At 36.0% G+C, this 12,371-nt stretch overlaps 1 protein-coding gene across 3 annotated transcripts in view; it reads right to left on the bottom strand.

Moving 5' to 3' along the window:
• Positions 1-12,371, bottom strand: part of AKAP9 (A-kinase anchoring protein 9) — a 106,172-nt gene that overhangs the window by 76,910 nt on the left and 16,891 nt on the right. For all 3 annotated transcript variants that reach the window (XM_053989944.1, XM_053990027.1, XM_053990117.1), the window contains exon 2: positions 4,144-4,398. In XM_053989944.1, coding sequence (XP_053845919.1) covers positions 4,144-4,398 — 255 coding nt within the window. The remainder of the gene's footprint in view (positions 1-4,143; positions 4,399-12,371) is intronic.

Genomic DNA, 12,371 nt, shown 5'->3' with positions numbered 1-12,371 from the left:
AATTGGCAAGTTATCCTGGCAATTTTCTGGCCAGATGGTGAATAGAAAGAATGACTGGCTACAATCAGAACCATATGCTACTGAGAATTTACTATCTTCTCCTGTGGCACTGACTTTACTACTAAACAGACTATTTCCAAACATTTGCTTTTCTTCATTCTTCAATTTCAAAACATGTTTCAATGGATGCTATATTATCTGACGATACTGGGCTAATTTTTACTACATTTTAGTTATCCATTTTTTTTTCAATTCCTCCACCTTACTGAACATCCCAGAATAGCTCTATTCTAGTCAAAGCCCTCAGTTGCTCTTTGCTTTCATGCTTCCATCACAGGATTGTCTTTCCACATTCACCACTTACACATTTTCTCACTGAGGCATCCTCTCTGTTTCTCCATACTGCTTACATACTTTCTTATTTCTCTCACTTTTCTTCATCAGTTCTGAAGAATCCTACCCAATATCTCCTTCCTAATCACTTGCTGATCCTTGTCTGTCAAAATCTCAGACACTAACAACTGGAATACCTTATAGAAATGAAACAATGAACATGAAGCTTTACCACGCACTTCAGTTAACAGTTAAGCTATTCTAAAACTATTACCAAAAGGACTTTTAAAAACCAAAAGACCAGTTACTAATCCAACCTTAGTCAATTAGCAGGTATTCTTCATCACAGAATGTTGAACTTTTCTTTTCTAAGAAGCTTTGTATAATAGCTTTTACTACCCAGGTGATTCAAGGACAATTTTACTGTGACACAGGTTAATTTCTTTTGCTTTTCTGACATTAGGACATTCTTGCAAAGCAGTGTGCTCCAATCCATCATTTCAAGGCTTCCCAGAAAAGGTGATCTCAGCAATTATCTACATTAGAAGCGACTTTTGCTTTCTTCCATTTTTAGCTGCAAAAGTCACAAAAACAAGCAATCCTAAACCCAAGATTTTAATTGATTCCAGTTCATTTTATGATGTGGTCTAGGTTATTTTTACCTCTGTATGGAAAAGGACACTATGAATGTCAACACCTAAAGGACACTAGGGATGTCAATACCTAAAGATATCAGGGTGCAACAGAATAAAGACAAAAAATAGTCTCTTTGTGAAAACAAGACAAAAAGCATTCAACATGAAACAAGAGACCCAATAAATACCAACTGTCATTTCTCTAAGAAATCTTGTAAATTGTTCCTCCAACAAAATGGAGGACGGAAATCTTAGAGATTACAAATGATTTCAGATGGAATGTAAAATGTAATGGCTAAACAATGGTAGCTCTTCCAGAGTTCTTCCCATTAGTTTCTGCAACTGAAGAGAACACAGGAGGATAGAGGAATCCACCCTTAGGAACACAGAAGGGAAAAAAAAAAAGGAATTGGATGACTGCAAAAAAAAAACCCAAAACTTTGTACCCTAAACACTTCTGTCCTCTCTGAAAAGAAACTCTTCTGCCTTCACAAGGGAAATAAGCTCTCAGAGGAGTATCTCTCTTTCACTTTCTGATATTCATATGGAGTAAGAGAACCCTTTTTCACTTGTATTTGGACATGCTAATTCCACTGGGGGCTTAAAATCACACTAGGACAACTGCAGGGAGATAAACTTCTACCCACAAAACTACCACAGAGAAGACCAGCCAAGATTTTTAGATAGACAGGCAGTACAGTCAGATGTTCTGAGTCTGTATTTTGTGGTACAGAAAGAACAATTCTAAATATCAGTTCCAGTAAAAGATGAAATAAATAAGTAGAATCAAAGTTTAGCTAGAAAATGATCCTGCATAATGCTTCCAGTAATCCTGTCTCACTCTTCTGACACAGCAACCTACAACGACTTAATGTTGGGTGAAAAAGCAAACAGCTCAAAGCTGTAATTCTCCATGGCAGAGATTAGCCTGAAACCGCCTATTACAGTGGCTGCCATTTCAACTCAGCAAGCTCCAATCCAATTACTGTAATACAGGCTCTCTGTCCAAATCATTGCACTTGTAAGACTAAAACCAGTAAATTATGAGATTCACTGAAACTCTTTCAGAGTTTTTCCTCTTCTGTTAATATTGCAAAGACTTTAGCAATCACCTTCCAACTACAAAATACCGATTATTTATTTAAGTAATATGAGTAAAGAGGCTACAGACCATGTTTAACAAAGAATAATGCTCTCCCAGTTGGGAGAGGGGTGTTTTTCTTTTCTGTGGAAGTGAATACTGGTTTAAAAGTCACTAAGTAACTCAACAGAGTCAAATTACAAATTCTAATGATTTTAATGCTTATTCTTTTAAAGCTACAATTTAAAAAATAAAGAAACAAACCACCTCCCCCCAGCAAATCAAAAACCCAAGTGCATCTCCATATTTATTAATTTAAACAAAAGATAAGTTGCTTTGGGAGTAAGACAGACCTCAGAAAAATCATACCACCATCTTAAGATGTATCTATGCATACAATCTTTAGCAAATGCAAAGTAGATATTTTTCCATTTCTAAAATCACCTATGTATTGTACTGTATGCATTTAGAGGCCAACACAGGCCACTAGGACCAACCTGATCTAATTAGACCAGCTTTGAACACAGGATCGGACTAGATGACCTCAAAGGTCCCTTTTAACCCAAGTTATTCTATGACTCTGTACTTTACCCTGTTTCTCCAACTGTACTAGAGATATTTATCCTAACAAAGGAAATACATTAGCAGAGTCCATCTGCAACTTCAAAATATATTTGATCAAGGAAATGACTTCATAGAGTTGTCATATTTATGCAGACTATTGCATTATTAAAACAACAGTTTAAGTGGTTCTCTCTAAACACCTCTCTTCCCTAGCAGTCCTCTCTCAATAGCTGTAGACAACCTGATTCATTTAATAAAATACATCTTTCTCTTCTCTTAGAAGGCAAAGAAGTCATATCTTCATCTAAGAAAATAGTTATTCTGTTATCAAATTTCTTACCTCCTCCAGGAAAACCTGAGTTCAACAGTTTTATTGAGTTACTACAGTTTTGCAGTCTTAACATGAGCTTTCTAACAATTAAAAGCTACATATTAAAGGCACATACCTACAAGATTCAAAATATCTACTGTATTGATATATACTGATATATCTATTACTGATATATATAATCCAGTGTATTATAGGCTTAAAACTGTAAAATAAATGGATCAATTACTTTACAAGTTTTCATTTGCATGTATGATTTAGTCTGTCTGCCTCTCCACCTTGGTAAGTTTGGGGTTTTTTTTAATAAAAATGCAAAAAACATTTCAAAAAGTGTAATTTCTCAGTTAGTCCTCAGTTGCTGGAAATTCAATAATGGAGCCAAAATCGTTACAAATGATCTATCCCAGCACAGGACTGGCAAGTCAAAATGCAGAGCATTCATCTGTACCACATCTCTCAAAAATTACTGTATTCATCTGCACAGACCTGGGAATTTGCATTGAGATGCTTCCTCAGAATGCCACTCATGTCATTGTAGAAGCACTGGTTTCACAAATGGACTAAGTTATTCTGTAAATAGTATCAGCCTTTCTTGTCCCTTCTATCTGTAATGACATTACACGAATTCTTGTCCACTCAGAACTAAATTGGACTGCCAGCGTATGTCACGCAGCAACTTCCAAACTTCCCACAGCATGTATTTTCAGCCAATGGTAATTAGGGTTATATTTCATTAAGTAATAAAAGTAGAGTAATTGTTCACCAATCTCTTAAGCCACCCAGTTCTCAGTAGTGATTTCTAAATTCATTCCTTGTCCTCATTAACCAGAGAGACTCAAATTACATCATGAATACAAGAAAGATGTTTAGTTTTGCATTTTGGTGGAGCCATAAGTGGAGAAATCAAAAATTCACTTCAATTTGCAACTTCTAATAAAACAAAATTAATTTATGCACATTTAAGGAGTATAGCGGTACAAACACACTATCCATTCTCTACAGGGAACTGACTACAATAAAAAAATTATGCCAGCAGGCAAGTAGGAAGTGTCTTCTCTGGACATACTAAGTAAGACAAAAGAAGAAAGGAAACAGTGTGCAAAGTCTCATCCAATTCCTTTATTTCCACTCTCAAAATGAATGGATTATTTTATGCCCACTCATCCCCAAAAGTGACTGTTTATAGCCTGAGACAAACTTACCTCAATGGTGTAAGCTGGGGTGTGTTTAATAATTTCTCCACTATGCAAAGTCCTGATAATAGCAAAGTCAGCAGTAGCAGCTCCTCCCCTTCGACTACTGCATGAGGATATTTCATCACTTCGAGATCGATCAGTTTCAATCCCATCTTGTATTGATTCTTCATCTTTGATGCTTGCTGTTTTCTTCTTCTTTTTCTGCTTCTTTGATCCATTTTGACCATCAGTTTGTGCCTTCCGCTGCCTAAATTGGGCAAGCTGTAGAGAAGACAAAATCTTGTTAAAGGTGAAAGTTTTCCTCTTTATTACTAATGACATCCTCTATAAAGCCTTACCCACTATTCTACATATAGCTTCAAATGAACCACTACTGAAAACAAGGTGGAAGTTAATATTGCATATGTGAGACAGACCTAGATTATTTTTTCCATTTACATACTTTGCTTTAACAAAATCTTAAATGTAAACAACACACTCAATTAATTCTTTTTTCAGTTTCATGCTCACAAGTTACTGTTCCACAGACTGATAGCTAAAATTCGAAACAGTCAAAGGTAAAGGTACAAATGTCATTATAAAGGACAAATGCAATGAAATAACCTGATCTCATTTTTCAGTTTCATAGGAACCTTAAAATAATTTACAGAAAGTCCTTTTAATTTTTATTTCAGAGACAGATAAAGGCAAACTTCTCTTCAAGCAAGCATCATAAAAAAAATTTAAAAAGTTAGCTATAACACAAAAAGCTGATCAAGTTAGTGAAAACACAAAGAAATAGCAAAGTAGCAAAATACTTATTAAGGGAATACTCTAAAACCAAAAAGTGAGCAGATTACAAGACACACTACCTTGTAGCAAAACATGCTGATGAACAAAAAGTCATAGGTGAGCCAGGCACACAGTTTAAAAACCAATTAGTATGTAAGCTATTCAAATACGGTAAGACACTGCCTTTTGAAGAGCTTATCACTTTTAATCACTTTACAGTGGTTTACACAAGAAAATCCATTTAATTTTTTTTTCTTAACAAGAACAGAAGTTTTGTTCAAATAAATAAAACAAGCACATCGGGGTTTACCAACTAAAATTAAAAACTAAAAAAGTCTTATCAATAAAATCTGAAAACAAGAATCATTACTTTTCAATTGAAGCATCCAACATTAAGTACTACAATACATATAATAAATGTAGCTCCAATGTAAAGCATACAAATAAAGCCCCTAAAGCATTAAACTTTCAGCATCAACTAATACTCAATTATCATGGGTTTTTTAAATAAATATGCTGCAATTGTAAGAAAACAAATATAGAAAAGATAGCATATTTGCTCATGATATTCACCAGTCGAGAAAGCCAAGCTTCCATCCAACTTCTTCAGGAACACCCAAACCAAAAAGGATACACGATCCCCTTTCCCAGTCACCGTTTGGTTACAGTGCAGGATGTCACCTGAAGGGCTTTCTAGTTCTCATCTTGCCCCAAGAGAGCTGAGAAGTCCCAGTCTAAATGCATCACTGAGAGATCAGTTCTGACTCGTGGGTGGATTATACTTTTGTCCCTTTATTTGTATTTCTTTGTGGGTTTCTTTAGCCTCCTCTCCTTTCTTAGGACGACAGCTTGGCATATGGCTCCTGCTCTGTTTACAGGAGGAGGACCTCAACATGTGCTGAGCCAAATATGCTCACCTAAGTACTTAATACTTACCTCCTCCCTACTACTTTTCTAATTAGTTAAACTTTGTGATTTTTTTTCTATTTTTTAAAATATGTATCTTTTGTTATTTCACAAAAATCCATTAAATTCAAAAATTCTAAACAAGAAAAGAAAGAACAGTCCCTTCTACTTCAAAATTTAAGAGGAAAAAAAAAAACCCAAAACAGCCAACCAACCACCACCAAACCCAACTAAAGAGAAATTTAGTTTCTCAAAATGATTTAGTTTCTCAAAATGGGAAGGGTAAAGGTTCCAGTTGTTCCGTTAGGATATTACTACATTCTCCTAAAACTATAAGTTTATCTCAATAAAATTAAATATTTTCAGTTTATCTTATCCAAAAGAAAAGCAGAATTTGTTCAAATGTCCTGATGACAGAAAGCAAACAACATGACTTCAAGTGTAACTACTCAGAGATTTTGCTTTTTCAAATGTTTTATTTCTAGGTAATAAATTACATGTAGTGCCACTGGTCAAGAACTCTGTTCCCCAACTTGATTGAAACCTTCTGTAATGGAAAGTTAAGTTGGCTTTTTTAAAGCAGCTTTACAGTCTTTATTTGTCTACAAAATTAGATGTGTAGCTCAAGGACAAATGAATTACTCCTAGTCTCTCCTCAAGTATTTTGCATATTTTAACTGAAGCATCTGGGCATGCCAGATTTCCCTCCTTTCAAAATTAAGTTGTCGACTTTCACTTCTTCAGAATTAACAGATTAAAATCTACCATGGCTGTTACAAGCAGATCCTATTTTTTTTTTCTGTTTAAACACTGACAAAGATGAGCACATATGAAAGCTAAACACATGAGAAAATGAAAATGTTACATTTTTGTATAACACCAGTTCTCAACTGACAAATTCCATATGAGGATCTAGGACTTTGGAAATAACTGCACTAGTAGAGACAAACGTATGCACAAATCAGAGCACTTTTAACCCCACACATTCAGGTACACAAAGAACTATCCAGCTACTAATGCAATATGATTTTAAATTCATATTTTTAATCAAATTTTAAAAGCTAGAAATAAGAGAAGCAGCACAGCAAAAAGCTATTGCTGACCAAACACATTCTGTGACGCTTACATCAAAACAGGCGAATCTCAGATACCAAATTCCTTCTCATGAACTACAGTCGAGGATCTATCATTGTTCCAATGACAAGCAGGGAAAAGTCCACCAGGAGTCATGGCAGCCAAGGAAAACAAATTCTTTAGAACTAAAATTTTCAATTAAAAAGAAAAATACTTCCAGATTTTGTATTTCTAGAAAAATAGATTTGTCCATAATGAACAAAATGTGAAACAAATACACACTGATACAATGTCTTACCCTGTCTTCCAGGCACACCAGCTTAGTTATGCCACAACTAAGCCTGTTGGGAACTTAATGCTGCTCCCATCAGTTCTGAATCTGCAGTTTTGAAACAATTCAATGTCAAGTCTCTGCTGAGTTACAAAAATTGCAAGCAAGAGCCAAGTGTGTAAACACAGGAGGTACTCGAGGAGGAAGGATGCAAAGAAACAGAAGCTGAAGGACATTCAGAACAGGCTCTCTGCACTGATATGCCTCTGAGAACCAAGAGAGAATGAGCACCTTACCCTGGGAAAGCATCGGGAACACAGTCAGCCATGATCCACGTAACACATTTTTAGCACACGTGAAAACCAATCCAGAGCATTTTTAAACACTATTCACCTATCTGTCAAGACATTGCCTCCAGCTTCTCCCATCATGCTGATAAGATCTTGCTTGGATCCTGCAAGCAGTACTGAATCCCGTTAAAAATTTAATCTGTATTTTTAAGTAGTGAAGAACAATTGATTTCGATCCTTGACTCTCAGCTTTTGCAACTAAATAAACTAACAACTTGCAATTCCCAGCTCACAGGTTTTTTCAAGTCCTGCTTCTGGGCAAAAGCCTAATATTCTTGGAATATTGGCATGTTCACAGCATTTAGAAAAAAATAAATTATTGTCTGAAATATTTCTATCAAATATCCAGTGTACAATGAAATGAGAATGAAAATATGTTTCTTTCCTTTTAATGCATAAAAAGGGACAATAAAATTGTGCAGGAAGAATTACTTGTTTATTTCCAGATTTTCAGAAGTGCCATTTACAACAGCTACTCAACTTTCCATCAGTTTGAAAAATAGGAAATGGATATTAGCACTAAATTCTGTCACAAGATGTTGTCTCTTATAAACAGAAAAACACTGAGAGTCAGTGGACTGCAAGAGAGCATCATGCAGACTGACAATGGGTATACTTCTCAAAATCATTTCCCACAGCATAAGAACAATTGAATAGAAGAACGTAGGTATTTAGATGATACATGCATTTATCTAGTTCTAATTATAACTTCCTACTCATTAATCCCAAACCAATATACTAGCATCAACTGCCACATCACAGACTGCACCAAAACTACCAACACCCTGATACAACACTATCTTCACTTTTAAATGCCAGTATCCTCCAACTGGCAGAAGTCAGAAATGTGGAGAAGAATCAATCACTATTAGGAACTAAATACTTATCCTTGAGACAGAAGGAAACCAACTTGCAGATTGGAGGGGATTACTTATGTAAATCATGTCAGTTATGACAGTTAATGTACTGCTATAATTACAACAGCAGCATTATTTACTTATTCAGCTACCTTCAGCAATCTGGACTGTTGGGTAACACTGTCCATTGATTAGTTTCAAATATGGTCTGACTGAACTATTTCTAGAGTAAAAGTCCATGGTAAAATAAAATTTGGCTCCAACATAATGCGAAACTTAATCTCTTAAGCACTTTAAAAAAAGTCTGAACAAAAGCTGCAACATTTAATCACTGCCTATATACCAGTGGAAGACATTACTGAAAAACATCCCTGAAAATCAATGAAGCTATATTTGTAAAGCATCAATAGCTATATTTTTAGTTCACATGCATAAAATACTTTTTAGAACAGAAACACATTCAACATCATTTAAAACTGGATGCTACTTTATGAATGTTTGTTATTCTTTAACATTCTCAGATAATGTAACAGATTGGACAGCCTTATTTTAAGAGGTATTACAGTTAACAGAAATTGAAAGCACTCAGGGCTTCCAAAGAAGGATGTTAGGAAATAATATAAAATATATTTGCTGTAGTTACTGTCAAAAAAAACCCTTCTAATTGTGAAGAAATCCATAGGTATAGCACATCCTGTACAAGTACAGCTGTACAGTCACACTTCATGTACCTGTACACAAACATTATTAGATTCAAACTTCAACTTTCTAAAATCAAACTCATCTCCAATTCACTGCTATGCAGGCACTTCTTACAGAAAGAGCAGGGTCTGTACATCTCTCACAGCTTCTCTTGAGTACAAACACCTATTTCTTTTTTTACACTCATTTAAGGAAAAAGTATAAAAGGATGAGTCACAAACTTACAGACTGACAACAAAAAGTAACCTCAGACAAGCTGCTACAAGCAAATAATTGCACTTTTTTATTTTTACACAGTACAAAAAGAGCATGAATGGAGATCCACATCATGACTTTGCATTTCTCAACTACTGTAACTTCAAAAGATGTTCCAGACGCTGCTTAAACTTCAGATTAATATGTCCTCACAGACAGGGACATATTCTTTGTCAGAAGTTCTAAAACAGTCTGGTGTCCAATGAGAAATGCTCTGTGCCAGACCAGGTCATACTTAGATCACTTATTCAATGTAAGACAAGGACTTCTGATCTTCTGGACTGTAGCTAAAAACAGTAGTTAATGGCTGAAAGACAAACTGACAGCCCTGTAATATTCTTTATAGATAATCTGGATGATAAAATTGAATACATCTCAAGCAAGTTCATGGATCACAACAAATGGGTGGAAAGCCAGATACAGAAGAAGGAAGAACTACCATACAGTGAGACCTCAACGTGCTGGAAGCCGAAGCCCATAAACCTCATGTCCTGCACCCAGGATAGAATTATCCCACATTGCAGTAACAGCTGGGGACTGACGGGGTGGTGTGTGGCTCTGCTGAAGAGGACCAGAGAGCTAACTTGGCAAGCTACCCCAGAGTGAGCAGCATGCCCTGGCAGCAATGAAGAGAAACCATTAAACTTTGAAATGACTCTCAATGCCTACCACAGTAAATGACTAAAACATCAGTTTGGTGATTAAATACTTACGGCTTGACTGAAAAGCCCCCAGGCAATCCTGTTTTGTAGAACAGAATTTGATAACAATAATACCATTTGTTATTTGAGACTGCCTCACAATACAACAGAAAAAGCCCAATAAGCCTACCAAACAAATCCTGGCTTCAGTGCTTCAATACAAAAGCTTTATCTAAGTGTAGAAAGCATATTTTAAACTTTCTATTTAGCAGACTGAAAGTCTCCACAGGAACAGTATCTGCAACTGAGTATAATGAGGGTAAGAAAAAGTGAAATAGAATTTTTTGTTGGGTGTTGCTTGAAACTTTCCATCAACGCAAAAGGCACAAATTTGCCTCAGAAAGGTATAGTTACTCTACATATAGAGCAAGTGCTACAAAATCCACTTTAAGCTGCACCTGAATGTATAACATGCATTGTGACAAACTGTATTGTGTAAGTGGTAACTACGATATATCCCAGACCCAGACAGACTCTGGCTGCAAGTACACAGCAACACTTGGATATATCATGAAACTCATCATGATAGATCATAACCAGTGCTGTGGTAGAAAGGCTCAGGCTTTTCTAATGATACTGCTCCTAATCCCCAATCACTGAATGATAATGAGGTATAAATTCTGGAAGATTACTGAGAGTGAAAGTGAAACCAAAATATGTAGCCTGAGACAGACTGTCACCGTGTCTTAAAAGATGAAGGACTAATTTAAGAATCACCTGCCCTAGTGATAGGTCAAGTGCCTACTCCCTCTGACCACGGGTAAGTAATTATTCCTACAGAAGATTTCAGCAACAAAAAGAAGAAAAAGCAGAGCCCTGAGGTGAGATTTGTTTTCATCATTTATTAAGCACATATATGTCCCAAGAATTCTTTACTGGGATGTTCTACAAGCCAATAGTAACAAACTAAAAAGGCCAACCTGAATTTGAAATTTTGACATGGTTTAGAAGTTGGACATTTGCTGTGGTTTAAGTTTATCCATCCCACCCTACCCTGGACAACTGAAAATATAGCTGCCATAATCTCTCTCTCTCCCTTGAGAGAGTCATGGAGACAGCAACACTGAGGTTTAGGCAGTAAATCTCACCTGAGCTGTTTAAAACTCATCTGCTGTTAGGCTATCAAGTTTTATAAAAGCTACTCTGTCCCCTGAAGAGATGTTGAACGGTTAACTGGTATTAGAGAAGAAAGTGGCACTTTGTCACTTTTGTCATATTCTCAGAAGGTCTAAGCACTAAGGGTTGTCTTGGCAAAGCACTAACTCCTGAAGTATAGGTAAGTTTATAGTGCCTGCTTTCTTCTAGGTTCCTGATGTCTATACTAAGCAAAGGATAACTGAAAGTAAGGTGAATGAAAAATTGCCAGCACAGATAATAAACAGATGTCATCTTAGTGAAGTCTACTGAATCTATTCTGCTAATCAACAAATAAGAGAGTATCACAACTCTTTTCAAATCTGAGATAAAAACCCACAAATAGAAGATAAATGAGCAAGCAACCTGCAAATACTTTAAACATATTATGTCACGTAGCTGAAAATCCAACCTGTAAGTAAAGAATTAATGTTCTTTGCAAGTTTCAATCTGCTTATCTGTTGAGCCAAACAGAGCTTTAGGTTATTTGCTCTATTCAGCAGATGTTGAATTTACTAAATGGGAAACATTAGGCTGAATGAACAAGAAATAATCACCCAGAAATTAAGAATTTTCAATCTACTGATTTTTATGTTGCACTCACAGCCAGGTTTTCCCAAATAGCTTGAACAAGACCTTAGAATGTCTCTCCTTATGGAAACTTAAGTGGCTCATGAGTATTACTTGATGATAGTAAGAATAAGAAAATTTCCAAAGAAGAAATCCTAGTGTCTTCCTAAATAAAAGCCTGAGAGTCTTTCAGGTTCAGAGACAGCCATTCCTTTGGAGTCCTCTGAAGAAAACCAGTGGGATCACCAGGATTTACAATTATAAATAGCTATGGTATCTTGAAGGACAACACAAGACAATGAGAGGAACAGCACCTCAGGCAATTCTTTTTAGTCTTTATCAAGTTAAGAGTACTGTTGGCAGCGCTAATTACCAAGGGCGCTGAACTGGAATGAACCCCGCCAGATGGCACTGTGAGCTGGAAAGCCTCAGAATTAGTGTGGGTCTGATCTGGTCTGCTCTTCCCCATCCCAAGAGTTTAAATAGGAACAGATCTAGGACCAGCTAAGTTCATTACAGCTGGGTTATTTTCTGGACACAGAATGGAAGTTAAGTGCATGAAAATTCACTCTAAGTCAGATTACAATGACTGACACAAGTATACCAAGCACATTTCAATGCTGGATTGCTTCAACAAAAGCAA

This window comes from Vidua macroura, chromosome 1 (genome assembly GCF_024509145.1).
Source record: "Vidua macroura isolate BioBank_ID:100142 chromosome 1, ASM2450914v1, whole genome shotgun sequence".
In the NCBI taxonomy this organism is placed as follows: Eukaryota; Metazoa; Chordata; class Aves; order Passeriformes; family Viduidae; genus Vidua; species Vidua macroura.
The sequence above is the reverse complement of the archived record's forward strand: the minus strand, read 5'-3'. Positions and strand labels throughout refer to the sequence as shown.